At 45.5% G+C, this 24,456-nt stretch overlaps 1 protein-coding gene across 1 annotated transcript in view; it reads right to left on the reverse strand.

The window, feature by feature from the left end:
• The window catches only part of ADAMTS17 (ADAM metallopeptidase with thrombospondin type 1 motif 17), a 251,846-nt gene that overhangs the window by 87,294 nt on the left and 140,096 nt on the right, over positions 1-24,456 (reverse strand). The window contains exons 13-14 of the mRNA XM_077828766.1: positions 18,498-18,664; positions 11,126-11,253 (exon numbers count right to left, since the gene is read on the reverse strand). Coding sequence (XP_077684892.1) covers positions 11,126-11,253; positions 18,498-18,664 — 295 coding nt within the window. The remainder of the gene's footprint in view (positions 1-11,125; positions 11,254-18,497; positions 18,665-24,456) is intronic.

Genomic DNA, 24,456 nt, shown 5'->3' on the forward strand with positions numbered 1-24,456 from the left:
TTTAAGGCAAATTTTCACACAGGGATGCTACCTAATTAATGCCCCATAAGTATGAGTCAGGCCATGTAGGATAGTGAAATAAATATCTAATGCACCTTGATATGTCAATGTATCTCATATAGTAAGTACATAATGATATTAATAAAGACATGCTGATTCTAGCTCAGCTGACCAAATTACATAGAAGAATCATAGAAGATTAGGGTTGGAAGAGACCTCAGGAGGTCATCTAGTCCAACCCCCTGCTCAAAGCAGGACCAACACCAACTAAATCATCCCAGCCAGGGCTTTGTCAAGCCTGACCTTAAAAACCTCTAAGGATGGAGATTCCATCACCACCTTAGGTAACCCATTCCAGTGCTTCACCACCCTCCTAGTGAAACAGTGTTTCCTAATATCCAACCTAGACCTCCCCCACTGCAACTTGAGACCATTACTCCTTTCTGTCATCTGCCACCACTGAGAACAGCCTAGCTCCATCCTCTTTGGAACTCCCCTTCAGGTAGTTGAAGGCTGCTATCAAATCCCCCCTCACTCTTTTCTACATGCAGAACATGAGACATTTTTTTAGTGGCGAGCTGATGAGGTACTTTGTTTTTCAGAATGATCAATTACACCCAGCCCCAGAACCTTTCTGATGAGGGTTTACGATGTGAATTACAATATCACGTACAAGTACTGCCATATCAAGGAAAGGATGAAATCTTAGAGTAGCCAGACCCTCACGATGTCAGAGACATGTTTGGAGTAGGGATGTACCTGGATTTCTGTGAGTTTAACCAATAACTTAAATGGGAGCAGAGTTAGGTCAATGCTGATCGCTTAGGAAAATCCCACCTCTGGATACAGTCAACAAACTATCAGATGGATCCAATCCACCTCTAGTCTAATGGGCACATTTTTATGGCACGAGTTGCCCTGCAAGTCAGAAAACACGGGACACACATGGTTAGGTGTTACCTTGCAGTATAAGGCATATGTGATGCACATGTTAATGACAACATCCATTAGAGACACACTCAAGATCTCCCGCAAAACAAAGGTGCAACAACAGCTTCATCATGGCCACTGACACAAAGGGTGAGGAGAGGCTCTTCTGGAAGCAAATGGTGTTTCTTGGGCAACTGGCAAACCATTTCCCCACACACTGACCACCTCATTTTGCTGTGACTTCACTGACACCTCTTGATGTCTATGCCCCTTGGGTCTGATAGCACAGAGGGCAAATAGTGTTTCTCGGGCAACAGACAAACCATTTCCCCACACACTGACCACCTCATTTTGCTGTGACTTCAGTGACACCTCTTGATTTGTATGCCCCACGGGTCTGATAGCACAGAGGGTGGGAGTGGGTGTGTCCAACACATCATAAAGTGCAAAGTTGATAAGGTAAGTCACTTCATGGGGCAGCATGTATCGCAAGTTTTGACAGAATCTATAGAGCACTCTAGGGTCGAATGGTTAGACCATACTGCTGGTTCATTTCATTCTGGACGGATACTCTATGATCCCACCAAACTGAGAGAGAATAAAAAGGAAAGGAAGTAACTGTGGCATGTTTTTACTCTGTATGCAATGCACAAGATGGTCCCCACAGGAGAAGAGTGTCTTTGTATTTCCGGGGGAGGACAAAAATGGATGGTAATGCTGGTGTAAATACCACCAGCTCATCTGGAAGACCTCATGGCTGACTTCTCCAGTACCAGCCCTGCTCTTGAAGCCCTCAGGATTCTTGCCCTTGGGGATTTCATTGTGCACGCTGACATCAGCACAGTACAAGCCTTCCTTGAAGTGATGGACTCTAGATTTTGCCCAGTGGTTCTGGCTTCTGCCCAAATTGGTTGTTGAAAACCAGAGATGTGGCTGGGGTACTGTTATTAACCAGTATTATCAAGCATCGCTTTGGACAGGGAATATGATGGAGGCCCCCGATAAAACAAAGTGCCTTGACATGGGAGCGGTTGCCAGCTGATTTTCAAATGGGGTTTAAAGCCCTATAGGGTGAGCACCTAGCTATATTAGGCCCCTTGACAAGCCTCCTGGTTGATCTTGTGCTTTGACACCATCAATGTTTAGGAGTAATCAGTCACTCCTTATGCCTTTGCTGAGTGAGCCATATGGCATGGAACTCACTCTCTTTGAGCAGGCATCTTGGTCCACTCCTCCCTCCCCTTTTTAAATAATTAAACATCTGAAAATATACTTGATGGGGAGCATTTTCAGTTTCAAGCATTGCTGGCCCTTACATAGGAACCCTCCCCTCTCCTTTTTAATGATACCATAATCATTTGGATTCCTAAGCATGTGGTCTGGTTTGCATATTATTTGAGTATTGCTTTAACAATGATTTTATTTGTATTTTGAATGGCTGTACAAGAGCCTCTGAGTGTGTGTGTGTGTTTTGCTATATAAATACAATTATTATTGTTATGTACACCCAACCCAGTGTCAGACCTGACATTGTATGTTCACAGAATTGTAATGCTTCCCAGATGTTGAGCTAAACACATTGTCTCAATGGATCAACTATAAATATTGATTCAACATGTGCCAGTCTGCAAATTAATCATGTACAGAACATGCTGGTTAGGCCAGACTCATGTGCATTGCCAACTTTTCTCCATAATATCCAGTGTCCATTTATAGTTCAAGGGATGGAACACATGAAACAGGAATGTACACAGGTGAGTAGGTGATGTCAGACTGGAGGTTAAGAGAAGTCCTGTTTCCTTACTGAAAGCACAGCTGCATCCAGTGACGTGGGTTATGGGCTTCTGCTTTGATCCGTGAATGGAAGCTACCCGAGGACGCTACTCTAGTAGCTAGTTTGAACATTACTGTCCGCTCCGTTTCGCTTCCATTTGGGTTTTACATTTGGGGTGCTACAAACAAGAGTAGAAACCAACAAAAAATCCCTGTCTGCAGGGAAAATAAATAGTGCTCCAGCCAGCAGCATTTTCTGAACCTTCAAAGTTTGCTTCAGTCATGGAGCCACCCTTGGGGCAGGGTAGGTGGGCAATGTCCATCCTGTTCTGAATTAGATACATTCAATGGATAAACTTCAGTGTATCTGTGTCTCTATATTACTCAGCCACTTAACCCTACAATTATTTATTCACTAGAGTTTCTCCCCAGAATGGGATTCAATGTGATCCTCACGTCTCCTGGGTGAAGTACATCTGAATGCAAGGTGGCTGCTTTGCAGGATAAGCCGAGCCCCAGCGATCATAAAGTAAAGAGAAAAGCATCCAAGGGAGGTGCCATGTTATCACTCACTAGTCCCATGTGCTCTTCCTGAGCTAACTTGAGTCACCTACTTTCCAATTCAGTGAATGGCAGTGGAACAGATGGGAAAATAGTCGGCAGTGGAACACAGCAAATCTAAAGCAGACTCAAAAGTGGTAAGTCTTTAAAAGCTTAGATAGACACTAAAACACTTATTCTTTGTCTCTATTCTCTGTTCACCAAGAGCAGCAGTATGTTTGTTTTCTACTCTTCAGATTACATTATCACAGAGCCAAGGCCTGACCGAGGCAAGCCACAGAACAGTCCCAAATAAAGCATGCTAGACTTTCTGTACGCTCTATAAGATTAAGTGAAGGACAGGCATAAACATAGCTCCGCAGTGTAAAATGACTTGTGATGGAACATTTGGGACCCATGTTTGAAATGCGAGAACATGGGTCCTGCATGGAAAAGCAGCAGGAGGATGCAAACAGTTAATTGCATGAGCAAAAATATGCAGACGAACGCAAGAAACGGGTACTGATGGGCACAAAGTGTTTCCCATCTCCAGCTTGTGCAGGTAATGAGCTATTCTGCGTGTGCCCTTTGTGCCCAAACGAACATATTTTGCAGGTACAACTTAGAACCGTATTTTTGAAAATCTGTCCATTTCTATGGAATTAGCATTGGCCCTTGACACATTACGACAACAATCATTTGAAAGAAGTCCTTCTATAATGGATTTGCTGTCCCACAGGCAGCAGTGTATTATCCATGAGTAAACTGTAGATTTGCTAGCAAGCAGCAGAATCCATTATATGGCAACAACTTTACAAGAAAGCTGTGGAAAAGCCCAAACATCCTTACATCATAAATTGTTAAATCGCAGAAAAGGCTGCTCTGATCTTTAGCCATATTCCACTGTATGGGATTTAGTTTTCAGAAGGGTCTGATGAAACATCTTGAAGTACAATATCCAGTCCCCATCAGAAAGCTTTTCCTCCTTGTCAGTTTCAGTCCTGTGATAGTTTACTAAGCATGGAGTACGTGCTTTGAGAGAGGCCAAAGATAAATTCATATGCTCCACAACTGAGCTGCTCAATTATTTCTCGTCTTTTCTCTTTGGCACACTTGTGTACCATGGGAGGGTTTTCCTGCTATTGTATCTGCCATCAGTACTATGCTAACATCAGCAGCACCAAAGTAACAAGCACCTGAAATGCTTCAGAGATTGCAGCGCTCCCATTATTGTATTTCCTGCAAGGACACACAGAGCAGAGAGTTCAGACAGAACCAAAATCTTATGAATTCTACAATTCATGGAATCTTATTATAGATTTGTTGTTGCTTTAAAGAAAGAAAAGGTGATGACACAAAAGCAATCTGAGATTCGGGTTACACTCTCATATACAATCTCCAGGCGATCTCCAACACAGCCTGAAGTACGGCAGCGAAAGCCAGCTAATTAGAACGCTAGGTACCATGTGCAAGGTTTGCAGTTTTACACTGACTTTATTCACTATCACAGGCACCTGAGACCGTTGCTGATATCCAGAATGGTACCGATTTGCAGCAGCCAAGAACACAACGACAAGAAGGGACTCCATTTAAGAGCAGGTTAAATGCATTTTCCAGCAGAAAATGGCAAACCCCTGCATACACACTGAACAATTACTGTAGTCTGCTAAAGAGACATTGCTAGCAACTGCATTCATCAGTGCTATAAAACATTTCTAGACAGTCACTGTTTTATACTGCTCTCTTCGATTTTAAGACAACTCCTGAGGTCACTACTATGTTTTTTACTTAGCACTAAGCCAGGCAAACTCACAAAGAATTTTTTTAAGTCAGGACAGAATAAAGCTGGACCTGAGCATTTGGCTAAATAAGTAAAATTTTAAAAATATCTAGGTGATTTAGGAGCCCAAATACTAGTATCAAAAGTGCCTTAGATACCCTGGAGCCTATATCCCGCTTAACTTACAATGAGATTTAGGCTCCTAAGTGCCCAAGAGCCAGCTTTTTAGTGGCGTTTTGGCACACAACTCCCACTGAAGACACTTCTCAAAAGGGCACTTAGGTTTTTGTGAAAACTGCACCCAAGTCCTGTTTTCTGCCCCCAAAGACTTTATCACCTTCCTACAACAAGAAAAACACAAAATGAGACAGAGGACATTGGTTCAGGAAAGGCATGTGTGTCATGACTGTTGAGGAGAGAAAGAAGGGGATTGCTTGAGAAGGTGGGTTTTACGGAAGGGAATTTAAGGATGAGAGAAACGCTGATTTTGTAGCCTATAGGTACAGGTATTTGCTAGGTATGACGTAGGCATACGTTAAGGTGGTAATGCAATGAGCCAAGCCTCAAGACCTATAAGACAAAAGCTTTGCTAAACTAATCAAGGAATAAGACCCCAAAAGCCTTAGCATAAATAGTTAACTAGGAGTAAGCCCAGACCACAGGATATCACAAGACAGAATGCTGCAATGGCTAAACTGCTGACAGGTTACTACAAGATGCTAGTTAATACCAGCTTGGGATATTTTAAAGTTAGGAACATCGGCAGATGTCTGACCACAAGAAAACGATGGTAATTGACATATATGCTAATAAGCTTGAGGTAAGCGGACTAGTAACCTGTGGGAGAAGGGCACCCCAATATTAGTAGGGTGAGGAAATATAAATGAGGAAAAGGGGATGAAACTCCTACTGAATATACAATACTCTTATCAGTATAACACCTTATGAAAGCTGTATCCCAGTGTGCGTGTTTTGGGAGAGGTAGCTCTTGGGAGAAGTCAGGAAGACGACCATCAGTGATGCTGACCGAGAAGATGAGGAGGAAGATAATGACTAACACTTCAAGTTGTTCTGCAAGGGATGGTGTGAGTATACGGATGCTCAGATGCATGTGCTGTATTATCTCTATCTACCTTACTGGGCTGCAGTGTTTGTAACTCTGCTAACTCTATTAATAAAACTATTTCAAATTCAGATGGATTTTCCTAAGTGTGAGTGTTGCAACTGTGCACACTGGAGTTCCCAACTGAATAATAATTCTAACAGTACTGGGCCTGATCTTGGGACAAGAACTTACCAACCCCCAGAGTGTTACATGGAAATTCTTATACAATCAATATCATTAATATACAATCCATAGGTCAGGCGACAATTTGGCAGAAGAGGGGCTGGAGAACTTCTGTCCAGCTGCTCTCTGCTCCTGAGAAGGCACAAAGGCAAGAGCAGAAAAGGGAGACACTGGGGCAGAAAGAGGAAAGGTCTGGGAAGAGCAGAGGGAGCAGGGGAGGGCAGCAGGGGAAAATGGGAGCAGAGATGGAGTGCACAGAGAGGTTGCCGGTGTCTGTAGTTTACTACCAAATACGCCGATGCTGAGCCAAGTTTGCTGCTTCACAGGACTGCTGAAGAGCACTTTAGAAAGGATGAAGGCAAACTTGGAATTGGGAAAGCAATTAGAGCAGGTGTGTCTGTTACGTATGGATATCCGTCTGTTGTCACGTAGGTGAATCCCGACCCCTTTGTTCTCAATTGCTTCATTTATATTGCTGGCTCCAGAAGCCGGTACTATGCTGGATATACCAGTGGTTCTCAACCCGTGGCCCAATCAGCACACAGCTGCGGCCCATGTGACATCCTCAGGGCCGTACAGGTAGTATATATATTGTGTGGATGTGACCAACATAACACTTAGAGAGCTACATATTTGGCCCACAATGGTAAATAGGTTGAGAACCACTGGTGTATACCATGGTGATTACACACTAGTAGTGTATCTATGGCTCCAGAGGTTTCTACTGTATTACCATGGTGTTCATTCACTTACTTCACAGCCTTCAGATGATACTGGCAGTATCCTACATGGCATTGCTGGTAGTGGGTGGTATGTCTACACTGCAATTAAAAATCCATGGCTGACCCGTGCCAGCTGACTTGGACTCATGGGGCTTGGGCTGCGGGGCTATTTAATTGCTGTGTAGACATCTGGGCTCGGGCTCAAGCCCAGGTTCTAGACCTCTGCAAGCTGGGAGGGTCCTAGAATTCAGGCTGCAGTCCAAGCGGAATGTGTACACTACAATTAAACAGCCCCACACCCCAAGCCCTGCAAGCCTGAGTCAGCTGGCACGGCTCAGCTGCAGGTGTCTTACTGCAGTGTAGACACATGCTTACTCATGATGGCTTTCCTTTAATTTTGGTGAAACTGACCAAGAAAAATGCTCCTTTTCTATTATTCAGATTTGAATCCAATTAACTTGCCTCTATCAAAGGAAGCCAACTGCATTAATAAAATGTAAATGAAAACAGAGTTTTAGGCTTTCACTCAGAATGGGTGCTGAGATACTTTGAGATTTATTGGATGTGATGTGGTTCTCCCTCCCTATCTCAAAAACTCCTCCATGGCGAGCGACTTTGCTGACTCTAGCTGAATTTATTTTGTAGCCAGCAAAGATGAGATTTGTTTAGGAGAGTTTACTGTTGAAGGAAACAGGGAAACGGGCTGTTTGTTGGAATTCCTGGGCTGTTCTTCTAGACAACGGTTCCTCAAAATGTGCACATTACGCTGGCAATGTGTCATCCTTGCCATCTATAGCCTCTAACTACAGAGGCATTACACAGCATGAAAAATACATCTCTGAGCACCTGCATTCCATTTCACAACTTACTATTCTCATCAGGTCCCCTGCAATGCCTGCTTCAAGGCTTTGTACATTCCGTATGTGACCAGTAAATTAATAAGCATACTAAACTGTTTTGTCAGGCAGCTAGTTAGCTGAGTATCTCCTCTAAGTGATATGTGCTGTCATGTTCAGCAATTCATTACACTAAGCTACCCAAACAGAAGACCAGTACAAAGGAGTTCATGAGGCTTTAAAGTCTTCCCGGGTTGCATCCATCATTATGCATTTTCTCTGAGCCAGATGCAAACGGACTGAATGTTCTGCAGCTGTCATCGCCTCTCCGCACAGTTTAAGACAGCTGCCCCCGAGCTGAAGAGTAATTCACTTTTCATGATGTATCTCCAAACGACTGCGCTCAGAAAGAATTTCATTTGGAGGGGAGCAGGCTTCTACTCCCGGAAAGAAGGAAACGTACTTTGCCGAAACACTTGATTTAGCATTCACAGCTGATTTTGAGCAGCCTTAAGTAGAACGCTGGCTCGGCCAGTACAGTGATCATCAGCATGCATCTGGGAGGTGCACAGTTGGCCTTATTATAAAAGGTTATTAATGGCATTTCTTTGGAGGTAGTTGAAAAGGAAAGAAAATCCGTGATAGGGATGTACCATGAACCTGCCTCTGACCAGGGCACCACATGGTAACTAATTTAGAGAGAAAATAAAGCCCCATGTCTGGTTCCCTAGCAAGGCGCTGTTACTGATTCCTCCTCTGAGTAAAAGAGAAGGGCTGTATTAAATATGTCCCTCTCAGGGCCGTTTGGCAGAGAGAGGCAGGAAACTTCCCTGCATGTGCTACCCACATGGCAAGGTCGAAACGTGGCAGTGTGAGCGGAACCCACCAGGCGGTTATCCCATTTCTGCGCAGGCTGGACAAGGGAGTGCAGTCAGGGGAGCCGCCCCTCCTGCGAATGAGCTAGTGCTGTGCCCCTAAAGGACTACATCTTAGGAAATACATGACGGAGCTTAGAACTGGTGCCCAGGTTACTGCGCCAGACCTTCCGCTGGCATACAATCAGCATAGCTCCGCCGAAGTCAATGCGGGTGTAGGCTAAACATCAGGGAAGATGTCCCAGCCGATGTATTAGCTGGCAGAATAGTCTCCCAAGGAAAAGGCGCAAGCCTCATCACTTGGCACGTTTAAAACTAGACCAGATAAACTGGCGAACGATGTGAAAGGAACAATCCAGCATTGGCTGGGGACGGACCGGATGACTCAACAGGTCTTTGGCCAGTCTAATTTCTGGGGCAATGTCAGGAATCAGGGCCTGCAGCAGAGCTCGTTTCCAGGCAGCCTCATCAGGACAGCTGGTCTGCAGCAGCTGTCTGATTAGCCACGTAATCTGACTGGCTGCTGAGGCCAGCACGCCAGCTCTTAAGCCAGCAACAGCTCGCTGGTTTCTCAACCCTCATGCCCGCCACTGGGCCTGCGTTACCTTATTCCTGCTGCTCCTGCCTTGCACCCTGCCTTGCCTCTTTCCTGTCCCTGCCTCGAGCCCCTCCTTGCCTGATACCCTGTTTGCTCAAGCTCCTGACCTCCAGTTTTGACCCCCAGCTGTGGCTCCTGACTACGGACTCCAGCTCGACGCCCTGGCTCTGGTATCCAGTCCGTCCTCCAGTTTTGAACCCTGGCTCTGGTGACTGGCTCTGGCCACTAGGCCTGCTGCCCGTTCTGGCCACGAGGCTAGACCACCCTCATCCCGGTTACTTGACAGGAGAATCCCAAATGCACTTTCAAGCCCACATATGGGCCAAACAGAGAAGAAATAAAAGAGTTTCTGCCGTGCTGTAGGGTCCACACAGAAGGACTCTGTGACCCATGCACACTGCAGAGGAGACCATTGTGGTGGGTATCTAATTACGGCTAGACTCTGGCTGGGATGCAGTAGTACACTATAGTAGCATCTGCATCGCTCCCAGCTGCTTTCTTCTTCTTCTTCAGAACATCAGTTTTTCATATAAGAAAACCCACCACTCTAAACTCCTAGATGTGAGAAAATGCAACGACAACCACCTGCAAATAGCCTGAAACAACAGGTCCAAAAGGTGGGAAATAGCCCCATTCCTTTCAGTGGGTTCTAACGCAAATGAAGATACTTTAAAAGCCTACATTGTTACCAATTTCACTGCTCATCAAAGCAGGTAAGACAGGAGACAAAGGATCACACTATGAAGATCTACAGAATCTGCTCCGAGTGACAGCTTGTTTTGGTGCCAAAGCGAGTGGGCTTGAGAGACACCACTGCTCACTGCCTAAGGACACACTGGCAGGGCATCCAACCCGCAAAGAGGAAGTCAAGCCCGAAGAGCCCAGCAGAGCATGGATGATCATATGTTGAACATTGGCATAAAAGCGGCATCTCATGTTGGTGCCTCCAGTGGGCGGAGCTTATTTTCTGGGCAGAGTTTGGAAGAGTACCACCACCCTTCCCACACTCTATTTCAATTCCCGATGCCCCCCCACAAGGCGGGGGGAGGGAAGAGATGGCCATGCCCTCGCACAGCTGAATTGCACTGGATGGGAGAAGTGAGCTTTTCCACTATTCCCATCCATAGCCTGCAGTAGCCAGGCACAAGCTGGTCAGCAGCCCCCAAAGCATAGGATGGGGCTGAGGATAGCTTCTCTCAGCCCTTCTGCACTCAGCACAGTTTCCTTCCACAGAAGCATGCTGAGCTGGGCCGTGCTCCAGCCCACTGCCTCTGGGTCTATGCTTCCAATTTTCTGAGGCTTTATAAACAATTTGCTTTGTAAACCCATCTTGGTATTTGTGGAAGTGCTGAAAAGGTCGAGATGTCAATAACATAAGACCTATACAACAGGATTGTGGCCATTTCAATCCCGCGCGTGGCACTTAGGATTCCTCCAGTGAGCAGCCAAAATGCAGGAGCTAAACAGACGAGATGACCCACTAGCTGTCCCTTCAAACACAACCAATCTGATGACGAGACGGGACGGGATCACATCCTAAAACATCTCCAGCTGTTCAGTGGCATGGTCTTATAGCTCAGGAATTCATCATAGCTCTTTAAACAAAACACATGACTAGGAAATTCTTGCAGTTGCTTTTGCTAAACAGAACCACATAGTTATTTCACAGGCAGTCTCAGAGCCACCCTCAGTGACGCTGTCTGATCGTAAACAACCGACACAGCTCTCCACAGCCCAGGACAATAGAAATACTTGGAAAATGAACAATAGAAAGTTACTCCACCTGGCACTTGCCATGTACGCAGAGGTCAGTCTCATAAGGCCCACATGGAGTACCATCAAGAACCCGGTCTGCCACCAGCACAGGGGACTCCTTCCCCAGAGGAGAGCAGAAGAGTTCACAGGGCTTATCTGAAAAAAAAATACACAAGACCGGCAACTTCATTCAGCAGCAACCGCAGCATTTAGACAGAGCACCAGAATGTCTGATGGAACAAGATGCATGAATATAGTAATTATGTAACATGGACTCTACACAACAACACAGACAAGTACATATTTATCGATAACTATAAGCGGGCTCGGATTCTAACCGCCTTAGCTTTAAGGATGCTTGACCCATTGTTTCCATTCAAGCCCATCATTCTCCCACTCCAAGATGCACTGTTTATCTGAAGATGCAGAAAGGGGTAAAAAGCGAGAGGTATGGGAGACTTGAATCAGTGGCAATACTTGTCATTTTAGACCTGAATGAGTAACTTTACAAATTTCTCCTTCTCTTTCTGTCTTCTAGCTTTCCCTGCATAAGTCCAATGAACAATCCTTGGGCTCTAGAATGCGCGCAAGCAGCTCATTGTGAACATTTCATTTACAAAATTCAAGCGGTGCAAGCTAGTTCTAAATGGACACATCGATCGCGTGATTTGTTTCTCTTTCTTGACTGAGTGTAACTCTTGAAGCCACGTTTCCAGTGAGAACATCTGTGTTCATAAATTTAAAACTCACTTTGCACAAATATTGGCTAAAATTTGCTTTCCTGCCAGCAAACTAGCTTGCTAGAAAGCAAACATATATTGCTGGAAAAGATTTGCATTATTTGCCCATTCTAGTAATAGGATATTATATCGTATATTTAGACATTTACTTTGGAAGGAACTGTGTGGAACTAGACGAATACTGGACTAAAAGGCTCAAAATATATAATTAACAGCAGGTGCCATGGCTCTTGGGAAACGCACTGTATGTATTTGCAATATTCTCAGAGTAACAGAGCGAGCTGTTTCGATTTCCAGAGCTCACTCCTGCTCTCTGCTGCACGCAGACTGTATCAAAGGGTATGTCTATACTGCAACCACTTGGTGCGACTGGAGCTCAAGGCAGCACACCCGAGCTAGCTCGGATCCTGGAATAAGGAAGCTGCAGGGTGAGCTTTAGCCCAGGCTATGCTCACAAGCAATTACCTAGGGCTCCGGGTGGGTTTGTACAGCCAGGACTGAAGCCTGTGCTGCCCTAGTTTCACTGTTCTGGGACCCGAGCTAGCTAGATTAAAGCTAGCTTGGGTACATCAATTCAGGCGGCCATCACAGCCTATGACTGCAGCACTGACATACCCAGAGAAAGAACCTACTGACATGCTGATGTCGGCGTCGGCCTATACCAAAGTCCGCATCCTCCCCAGAGCTCGGTAGTGTTCAATTTACGAGACAGGAGGCCAGGTTCTCTGATACACTAAGGCCATTTGTATAGGTCCCTTCCTGCTCTAGATTCCCCTTGAATCAAGAACTTGCTTCTCTGCAGCCCATCTCTCTAGTATGTCTGAGCAGAGTTCTAATGCAACGGAGAATCAGGGCTGGCTAGAGGTTGGTTCAGGTCTGTCTCTATTCTAATGCTCAAGAAACCTTCACTGTGTGGAAGCCTGGATCCAGAAAGACACGGGAGAAGGTGGTTTGGAGTTTTTTATATGTGTAAACCAGACCTGTCAGCACTCCAAGAATGCCAAGCCAACCTGCACCCTGCCCAGCAGTCTTGCTTTGGGGAGGCGTGTCCTATCAGTGCTCAAAGTGCACCTATCTTAGGTGTGTCCTATCAGTGCTCAAAGTCCTTGCCTTCCCCCCACTACCCTCTCAAATCAAAGCAAATTTCTCAATTGCAGGATTTTGATATCATTTTCTGCAAAAGCTGCACAAGGACTGGCCTGCATAAGGGAGTGCCAGTCTGGCTGTTCCTGGACAGCCTCTGCTCCGGCAGCTGTGAACAACTCCGAGTGCCTCCTCTACCACGTGGCGGGAGATATTTCTAATTCACAGCCTTAGCTCAAATGAGCCATCCTCTCCATAGCGTATTAAGGTACGCCAGTGTACATTAGGAACCATACTGCAGGCAGAGGATCGGAGCATATGCTCCTCTGCACCTTTGTAAAGCAGAACCAACCCTGCTCAAGTCAGCTGAGACGCTTTTGGTTTTTTAGCTCCTCCCACCTTAATTTGCCACCAGGCCCAAGAATGGCAATATCCCTCCCCTCTTGCTGAAGGCAGCTCCCTCAGGTGTTCGCCAACACCTCTGGGAGTGCAGGTCAGAGACGGGCGCTCCAATGCAGGGGGTTCTTCATGGAGCATCCAAAGCACCCACAGCCCCTGCTGGCCCAAAGAAGTGCCCTAGCTGATTTCTGGCTGCTCCTAAAGCCAGACTGATGTGGCAGCCGCAGCAATAAGGGCAAGAGGAGAATAAAAAATGTTAGCTCCTCATGTGGCCTAAATGGGTCAAGTATCCTGAATATTATTCTGCAAATGCTCCCTAATAGAAGTCCTTGTCCCCTTGGGGAGAGCTGGGGTGCTGACTCCATCAATGGAAACGGAACCCCTGAAAGGCAGCGGCAGCCCTTTAAAAAACAAACAAAAAAACCCGGAGCACACCCTTCCTATTACTGTGTGATGAGAGCCGAGGAATTCACAAAGGATGGCAACGGCACTGTTGAGCGGGGTAGTGATGATGGATTTCAGGGAAGTCGACAGCCAAAGCACGGGGACTATATATCTCAGAAGCAGCCTTGCCAGCAGAGCCTTTTTATTCAGGAACCTTTGAGAAGTGCCGAGTTGCAATTTCATAGGCTGCAATTACTCCCGGCATCTGTTATTTTGCTTCCTTGAAAAGAGCTTGTGAAATGTTCTAAACGGTTTATGGACGACGGCTGCTTCCGCGGAAGGAAAAACATAAGGATTTTTTTATATATATTTGCACTGTTGGGATAACAGAAGAACTCTGGAGCTATTTGCACTGTTAAAAAAACCTATATATTCAAAAAAACTTAACAGTGCAAATAGCTCAAGAGCTCTTCTGTTATCCTGTTACCCCCAGTCAAATGGGAGACAGGTTGCCCTGTAGATGAGAGTGCTTCCCCCAGGGTTCTGCAGGAGGTCATGTTAGTGATTCAATGGGTGACATTTTCCCCTATGCATCAGCGTTCAAACTGTTCTCCAGCACAGCATCTAGGGTGCATCAGGGAGAGCCCAGCGTGGCATCTGGGTTGCACCAGGGTTCTAGGGTGCCGTCTGTTATAGGAAACATAAATCCGAGGATCTGACTGCAACAGCAACCGTTAGTCGGTGGATACTGGCACCCATGTCAGCTAACTGAGGCCAGGAAATAAAGTTCAGTCTCTCCCCCAGTGGTCCTGTGTGTCACACCCATGATTACCAAACACCGTTGATCAACCGAGAACACACAGCTCTTTCCACAAAGTTTTGCTATTTTCCTTCACTTTCTGTCCTAAGCGGCTTTGCAATGTCACCATGCCCAAAGTAAACCGGTGCTAGGTTCCACTCTGGAGTTGGTTGCCTCCACTGAGGGTAAAACCAGTTCCTGTCTCAACGGCTTGGAAAGCAATCTGTAATCTGTCCAGATGACTGTAACTGAGGTTTTCACTGCTTCTGCACATCAACTTCTTTTTTAAACTACAAATTAGGAAGGACTTTGGGCCGTGTTTATCTCCGCTGTAACTTCATTGAAAGCAACACAGTTACGCCACGGACCTCTTTGGCCCTATGCATTAAGCATGGTGTGAGTAAAAATGGCAAGGAATCCTGTGATTTGTACGATTTGTAAGGTAGCATTGGATGTGGAGCTTCCTCAGAGAAGAAGTAGAGAGGAAGCAACCATACGTGATGTCAGTACATTAAATGAGCTTAAGAGCTAAGACCAATTCTAAGAGAAAACGGCCCGTCAGCCTGCAACGCTCACGAGGATGGGAAATTCACAGACGAGCCATTTGCAGAGAGACCAGACCAACAGCAGAAGGGTTTGGACTGCATAATGCAGAGTAGCTGATGGGAATTGGATTATTCTGGATGGAAGAGGGAAATGGAAGTGATGGGTGGCCAAGAAGGGTGGTAAAACCACACAGTGAAATTGTTAAGCAGGTTCTCACTTCTGCAAGAGACTAAAGGAGGCACGTTGTACGTGTATCCGAGCAGAAAGAAGCAAAGAACCAAGGCTGCTGGACCAATACTTTTAGCCTCCTGGGTGCCGAAATAATAATAATCAGGTGGACAAGCTCCTGGGGGGAACTGGGGTTGAGGAAATAGTCTAGTGGAGCCACTGAGAGGGATTTAAATAGGAAGCTCTGAAAACCAAACTACGAGAGGAAGTCAGGTGAAGAAAGGTACTTCTGGGGCTGAATTCTTTGAATGACTGTGATAGCTGAACCATTATCTGGACTAGGTCTAAGGCAAAAAGGTTCAAAACTGAATGAGTGTCTGAAAAATTGGTGTATACAAATGAATTGTTAGCTTTACTGGTACTGCAGTGCAGGTTGCGTATTTGCTAGTTTTTAGGAACAAACGAGGCCTATAAAAGTGGGATGGGCTCCATCTGCACAGACAGGGCATGCATATACTAGCAATGGGAAGCTCTGTTTGTGGGGGTGGTAGAGATTAAACCAGCAGACAAGGAAGGAGGAGACATCAAGGAGCCATACTGCAGCCAGCAAAAAGGAAGAAAGCTAAAATAAACAGAGAGGCGAGCAAGGCAGAGACAGTCTAAACCTGTACGGAAGACTTTGGAACAGGAACTGAATACCTGGAGGGCGAACAGCTTTCAGCCCAGCAGTAACAAACCAAAGCAAAATTCCTAGGAGACCCTGGAGTTAACAAGTACAGGTGGAAGGAGATGTTTCTCTGAAACTTTTAGGTAGTGACAGAGTGACATCTGGGAATTTGTATCCAGCCCTGAGCAATGGAAAACATTATAGAAATGGGGAAGATACTGAACAGCAGTGTCAGAGCAGAAGGAATGGGGACTGGAACATGTCCTACCTGTTTAGGAATGGTTTTAGCATCAAATCCAAGAGCAACTGAAGGAAAGAAACAGACAGACGCTAGAGGCCTGATCCAAGGCCCACTAGAGAATCCAAGTGATTTTAATGGGCACTGGATTCAGACCTATAGGAATTAAGGTGAGAGAGTAGGTAATAAACAAAAACTCTCAAGGGCAGGAATAGGAGAACCAGGATAGGACTAGAAGATGCACCGAGGTTAGACAAGTCGTTATAAGAGAAACTACTGAAGAGAATCACTTCTTACTCAAAGACGTGGGGATGCGCTTCAAGAAGAATTCTTCCATATTCCCTGAGCTGAAAAGTCCCTAGCTAAGCCCCAATTCTGCAAAGTGCTGGGTGCTGTTCAGGAGGATCTGCACCTCCTGCAAGATCAGGACTCCAAGTAGCCAGTACAGCTTTGGAACAGCATCTGCTATTCCCCTACTGATTAGAAGGTTTGCAATCCACTGTCACCTCTGCCCTCCTTAGGTTGCTTGATAGCTGGCCTGGGCAGTCACAGGTCTTATTTTCAAGTAGCGATACCCAGAAGTACCTCCCCCCCACAGCCCCATCAGTGGTGTTTTCCTTGCCTTCTTTTGTGAGAAGAAGGGACTTGCAATATGTTTCTGATGCACGACACTGTTAATATAATTAGGCAGCTTTCAGCTAGAAAAGGGTTTTAAAAATAAATTAATAAATGGGGGATCCAGATGAGACCTTCAAAAACATCAAGTGGAGTTAGGTGCCCAAATCCCATAGAATTTCAATTGTTCTGGGGCATCTAACTCAGTTAGAGTTACTGGAAAACTCCCGCCTAACTGAGTAATCATTTTCAAACAAACCCCATTGGGGCTGGGTGTGAGCATCTCTTACTTATACAAAAGAAATAAAGGGCAGAAATTTTATATTATTCACTATGGCCCAAATTAAGTCCTGGCGTAAATGTTTGCAATTCCTTTGGAACTGCTGACACCAGAGCTGATTGTGGTCCACGGCGAATAATACAGCACATTTCTGCAGACTTTTTTTGCATAAGTAATTTCATGTGCTGGGATAACATGAAGGAAGTTTGCTGTTGTTGGCTTTGATGAGAAATGAGCCAAGACTGAAATATGTGAGCTGATGTCCAGTGTTAACCTTTTCTACCCACTGCAGGCGTCTCAGCTGTGCTGTGGGGCAGGCCTGGCTTTCAGCTGAGGGACTGCTATCATAGAAACAGCTCAGCAGCATTGCTTTCTGGGCAGGACAGGCCAAATTTGGCACAAACATCCCTTTTCCTGGTGGCACAGCAAGCAGTACTGGGGGACTCTAAGTGCTGGAGCACTGTGCATCAGACCTGATTTGTTGGGTGCTAACGTCTGAAGGGGACAGAAGGTGCCAGATGTGTAAGGGCACACAGCAGCTGAAGGTGTAATTTCCAGGTTGGATAGATGTATGCACACTAGCTTTGATCAAACTAGTGCACTATAAATAACAGCGTGGCTGTGGCCCAGGCTAGCCACCCAAGTACATACCCAGGGTCTCAGATAGGACTCTACTCAGGGGGCAAACTGAGGCTACCCCTGCTATTTTTAGCATGCTAACTCGGTCAAAGCTAGCGCGAGCTGGAAATAAGGAGCTGCAGTACAGACATACACTCAGTGTTGATCAAAAACCCTGCTCTGCACCATTTCAGTATGGCCTTGAGAGGATCAGCTCACACGAGTGTGGCCTTGTACATTTATCAGCAGATGGTGATAAAAGGCACCTGTTTCTCCAGAAACCAGCTTAGTGAATCTCATCTTTCATATAACCTAATCGTTTCAGAATGACTGTTTAAGTCCGCCCAAGCACGTATCGAGACTTTGCCAAGGAAAATGGTTTCAGAATAATGACAAACTTAAATACAAGTAGATGTACAAACATGCTGAAGTGGGCAAGGAATCATGCAAGTAACATCCCAACGTGAATCCTCCTTCTTGCTTTCAGTTCCCTATTTTGCTTCTATTTCCTCATGTTAAAAATCATCAGAAAGCTCCAATTCCCATGGTACCTGCCTGTTCAGATGGGGACATTTTAATTAGTTCCATAACCTCTCCCAGTCTCTCAAGTGCTGTGGTTACATCCCAAGGCTGCCTGTAGAACTGGCCTGCCCAACAGATCTTGTTGACAGGCTAAAAACAAGGGAGATAAGATGGTCATAAGAATCAGGAATTCCCTTTAACTGCCCTTCAGATCTACCATATGGGGATTACACCACAGCTGTCTCCGCTGACAAATGGGGGCCAGCAGGATCAATCGAGAAGGGCTGAAAAACCACGGGAAAAAAGTGGTGAGGAACTATATAGAAAATTGGTGAATTTACCATCAATGATGACAGCTGTCAAGAGGCTTTTCTTCTTGTTGGTATATCTGTCATGAGACTGGCATTGCTGGTCCCTGAAGCTAGGCACTCCTTTAGGGCAGGGTAAATTTTCACAAACTGTGTGTTCCACACTGGCTCCCCGGCAGTTCTTGCCTCCTGGCCCAGGGCTATAATGGGGAAGACAGACCAGTTATCAAGTGGGAGAGGCACAGGTAGTCACAGGTACATTGTTGCTTATCTTTCTCTGTCCAAGGCAACTAATCTAAGCTAATATATTGTGCCATTCCCCTCAGAGATCCCAACTGCACACTTACTTATGGTAGGCCAAATTCTGCCCTCAGATATTCAAATAGCTCCCACTGAAGGCAACACAAGCTTTGAGAGCACACCTTTAGACAGAATTTAGCTCTATGCTTCACATCTAACGGACTCATCAGAAACAGCCATTTGGAAACCAGATTAAAGCAAGGTCTTTGGAGATATGTGCTCTGTAGGCATAAATATAATGCTGCCCATACTGTACGTATTTTGGATGAGGTGTAAAACCAAGGTGCTGGTCCATTGTGGTCATTAATAGCCCACATGTAGACTGGTAGGGGAATGATCAGCCATACCCAAATCAATTCTCAGCCCATCCCTCAGTGTGATGCTTCACAGGGCTATCCACAATAGTGAGGCACCTCTCTACCACCTGCCCTTAATAAATAAAACATCTTAAACACAAAGGAGGATTTCTTGTTATAATACAGTCATTTATCACATCCTTTCTGAAGGATCATTTCCTTCTCTTTTAAGCACTTTTTCCCCTTGAGAAACAGGGAATCAAAAATATACAGCAAGAACAGTATGCATGGTGCTATGCTATGTGATCACAAAGAGAAGATACACTGAAATACAACAAATAGTTCTCTGTATTTTTTTCCCCAATCTCCACACTTCTCAGGACAGGTTTTCACCCCATTCTCCCACCCCCATCTGGAACAAATGTAGCAATTTTTATTTTCAGCATAAAAGTATTCTTTTCTAATGTTTATTTCATCACTGAAAAAAAATATTACGGGTGAGCCCGCCCTCAGTTCCTTCTCCAGCCAAACACCTCTGAAGGCCCTAAAGCCTTTGTGGCTTTGGGATAAACACTGATGAATGGATTGATTAAGGTGGAACTCTGATAGAGCCTTAGGTAAGAATTTAGGGTGGGGATGAAAAGAGACCTTGTTCTTAAAGAACACCATAAAGGGGGGCGGAATCTGCCACCAAGGCTCCAATCTCCCCAGCGCTACAGGCTGATGTGATGTGGACCAAAAAATCCATTTTTATGGATAAATGCAACAGAAAACAGGCTGCCATTCATTCAAATGGAGGTATCAAAGGTAAGAGTACCAGGCTGAAGTTGCAGTTCAGGGCAGGATTTCTCATCTGTGGACAGAGAATCCCCAACCCCTTAATAACCACGGACAATACCAAATAAGCAAATATGGAGAATCTTTCTACTGGAGGATTGTGGCCAAATGGACCTTAATCAAACTAAATGATAACCCTAATTTCTTTAGATCCAACACATAATCCAGGATGATTGAGAGTGGCACCAGATCAAGCAGGAGGCAGTGACAACAATGCCAATGGAAGAATCTCTTCCATTTCTGCAGGTAAGTAGTGCAGACTGATCTCTTTCTACTTTTCAGTAACACCTGTTGTACTTCTAAAGAGCAGGAGAAATGTAACCCCATAAACCATCTAGGAGCCATGCCCTGAGATGAAAAACTGCTAGGTTGGGATGAAGCACCCGACCAGCATCCTGTGACAGGAGATGAGGAATGGTCGGGAGCTCAAACAACGGTTGGACAACGAGGTGAAGCAGGTAAGGATACCAAACTTGTCTCGGCCAGGTCAGCACTATAAGGATAATTCTGACTCTGTCGTGTCCGATCTTGTTAATCTCCCTTTGTATCAGCGGTCTTGGAGAAACACATAGAACAAACCCTTTTTCCAAGATAGAAGGAAGGTGTCTCTTCAAGAGTGGTGGCCCAGACCTGCTCTTGAACCAAAAAGGGGACACTTCCTATTCCTGGAGATAGCAAAGAGATCCACCTAGGGCAGTCCCCACTTTAGGAATATACTGTGGAGAATTTAGGTGCCTAGCTCCCACTCATAATCCTGGGAGAAGTTTCTGCTGAGCACATTGGCTGTGGTGTTCTGTATGCCTGGGAGGTAGACTGCTGAAATTTGGATCTGATGAGCTATGAAACAATTCCATAGTTTCATGGCTTTGTAGCACAGGACACGTGAGAGGGAGCAGATGTGCTCGGACTGACTCAGAATTGTTCTGGGAAGACTTGTGTCTGGAGCTTTAAATTCTTTAAACATATACTGGGTGCTGCAGACACTCAGACCTGGTGTCTAGAAACACGAAGCAGAGTTTCCTACTTCAGGAATCTCACTTTCACAAAGTAACTGGGTTTCAGCAAACTCTATTCTGTAAGGTAACAGAGAAAAAGAGTGTGAGTGTGTATGTGAGAGAGTGTGTGTGTGAGAGAGAGAGAACTTATAGCAGCAGTAAGCCAGACACAGCAGGCCATGTATTTACTGTACTCTTAACAGTGGTTCTGGCTTCAATCTTAAGATTTCATTAACACGTGAGACACTTTTTTATGAATTTGCTGCTAGGAATTTAAAGCCAGCAGCCCTTATTATGGGCATTATAATATAGCAAGGACTAGATCCACTAAAGTACTGAGCACCTCCTAGGCTTCCCCAAATCCAAACGAAGTGAGTGGGGGTTGAGGGAGGTTATCACCTTGCAGAATTAGGGACTAAGACAAGCATGCTGTATGGCTGAATGTAACTGGCGGCATGGGCCTGCCTCTCTAATTATGGAATAAAATGGATGTGCCTCCCACAATGGAGTGGCTCCTATATCAACAGGTGTCTCCGAAGCATGCATCAGGGGAGGAAAGCATGGGTGAGAGCTTTGGTTTTGGACGCATATTAAATATATTTTATTGTATATGTAATGTACAGTTTATAACATATGCAAAACTCTCTCTCCACGCAAGCTCATATAGGGATTGTGCCATAATCACACCATACGTGTATGCAGATATACACACATATATATATCTGCGTATGTACACATATTTATATTGGAGGCCCAATCACTTTTTCAAAAAATTAGAGAGTTAGGAATACCCAACTGAACATTGCTCAGGGCCTGATTTTGGATACAACATACAAAATTATATCCTACACACAAAAGGTACATACCCACACATATTTCAAAGACTGCTTTTTAATATAGACTCTCTGCCATGGTGACTTATCGGCAACATCACAGTGATGCCAGGTTAGAGCCACAAATCAACTTTGAGAATGAAACCTGGATCTGGATCCAAATTTTGTCAGTTCAGCCCATCTCTAATAAAACTCTTTGGAGCTTGAGTCTGGGTTCACAACTTTCTCAGGTCATTACAAGACATCAGTAGGCTAAGAAAGGTGAAATTCGAACCACAATGGGGCTTTTAAAGATGTTTTCAAAAAAATATTACATAGTTACATAGTAACACTTGTCGCTGAGAACACAAAGGTTACCTAGTCTAATCTAATCTAGTCTGATCTACCCGTATACAGAACTAATGTGTTTTACCTACATACTGTTGGCAAATCATACAAAACGCAGGTTCTGAAATGAAAATCTGTCTTCTATCTTGTATCTGTTAAACAGCATTGTGTTTGGTTTAACAACCTGGAACTACCTTCCTACCTGAACTCGTTCTAAAAAATATGTCTATATAGGGGGCTCACACACCACAGTAATGGGGCTAGACAGAACCCATGTTTGTTTACGTGCTGAGGTTTGTGTTCCTGAGGAGGTAGGAAATACAGTATCCAGGTATATATAATTCAGAAACTCATGTCCTTTATATAAAACTGAATTATGCTCGGATTCTAAAAATACAACTCCATTGGCATATGCGCACAGGGGGTTTTCACTGCTGAACATAAAAAACAAAAGAAACTAACAAAAAACACAAAAAAAACCCCAGCAATGATCATACAGTCATATCCCTTCCTGTTTCTCTGCAAATTATTTTCATGTGTTTGCTGATTGCTTCCCTTTCTGTGCTTATCACAGTTTGTGACACTGTAGCCATGACATTTCCACCTCTCCAGACAGATTTTGTGCAGCCCTTCTAACTGGCCAGGGGAAGGGAGGGTCCAGCTGCTTTAGGGGCTGAAGGGGCCCAAGGTGTAATTTAGACAGCCTTAGAGGCCCGTCAAAGTTACAATAGCAGGGCTGTCATACGGGCTGTGGGACTGCCATAAAGGCTTCAGCACTGTATGCTGTGAACCCATTCTGCCGTGCCCCTCCAGCCCCCAACACACCTAAACCAGACCTTGATGGCCAGCCTCATGGCGGTCTTCCATAGTCCTGAACCAAGGGAATTCTCCCACAGCTGGAACTGGGGCTTTTAGGACTCCGTTATGCCACTCCACCCTTTTAGGCGGCATAAAGGGGCTGGGGCAGAGGTAAAGATCACTCCCTGACTCTAATTCAGCATTGGTTTTTGATCCCCCCGCTCTTCCACACAAAGGCACTCCAAGCTTTGGGCAAGAATGGAAGACAGCAGAGCTCTAAAATTAGAATGTGCAGCCTGGGTAACAATGCCCTACCATGCAACCAGTCGTAGGTAATTCCTGCAGACAGTCACACAAATTGTAGAAGTCAAAAGCCAAATCAAGCAAGTAAAGCAACTGGTTTAAAAAATACTGTGTCCCCCACTGGCTCAAATGTCAGCTGGCAGGAACACACACACACACACACACAAACAAATAAATCTCCTAGCCAATATTTTTGGACAGTGAATAAACCAGCTGCAGAAGACCACGGGATGCAGCCAGGAATATAAAGTGACAGACGATCACATGTGTGTTCCCCACCAAGAATGTCTATGAGCAAAAGAATTTTAAAATCAACATGCAATCTCGGAGGCTGCAAACCCTGTAATTTAATGAGTGAGACAATGAATGGATTTAGGTTTTGTCAGCAGTACGGTTAAGGAGAGTTTCAAGCCAGCTTCAGCTGATAACAAAGAAGCCACACCGGTCTCTTGTAGAATAAAAAGGTAGAAAGTAAAATCAAGCCTGGGCTTTACAGAAATGCAATCGCAGCTCAGCAGCGTTTCTCTGAAGTGATTGTTGTGCTGTCCACAGTTTCAGGTTTCATTTAAAAAAAATATCAGTCTCTAGCTCTCCTGGTTGTGAAGAAGCCCTCCAACATAGGAACAGAATTGACTCTGCAGAGTGCTTTCAACAATAGCTATGCCAACTGCCCCACCCATCTCAGTGAGAGGTTATGATTCAGATGCCGAGCAGTGATCATTTAAATGGCAACACTGTTCATTGTTTTATCCCTCATACAAGGAAGGAGAGGGAGGGTCACAGATCTGCACCACATCCCCTAGATCAGTCGTTTTCAAACTTTTTTTCCTGGGGACTCAGTTGAAGAAAATTGTTGATGTCCGCGACCCAACGGAGCTGGGGATGAGGGATTCAGGGTATGGGAGGGGGCTCTGAGGTGCGGGAGGGGTCAGGGCTCTGGACTGGGGGTGCAGGCTCTGGGGTGGGGCCAGGGATGAGGGGTTTGGGGTGCAGGAAGGAGTTCCAGGTTGGGGGGGGGGGCTCAGGGCTGGGGCAGGGGGTTGGAGTGCGGGAGGGGGTCAGGGCTCTGGGCTGGGGATGAGGGGTTTGGAGTGCAGGAAGGGCTCCAGGTTTGGGGGGCAGCTCAGGGCTCTGGGGTGGGCCCAGGGATAAGGGGTTTGGGGTGCAGGGAGGAGTTCTGGGTTGGGGGAGGCTCAGGGGTGGGGCAGGGGATTGAGGCACAGGCATGGACTTACGTTTGGCAGCTCCCGGTCAGCGGTGCAGCCAGGGTGCACCGCTGACCGTGCTGCACCCTGGAAGCGGC

This window comes from Eretmochelys imbricata, chromosome 10 (genome assembly GCF_965152235.1).
Source record: "Eretmochelys imbricata isolate rEreImb1 chromosome 10, rEreImb1.hap1, whole genome shotgun sequence".
Lineage (NCBI taxonomy): Eukaryota > Metazoa > Chordata > Testudines > Cheloniidae > Eretmochelys > Eretmochelys imbricata.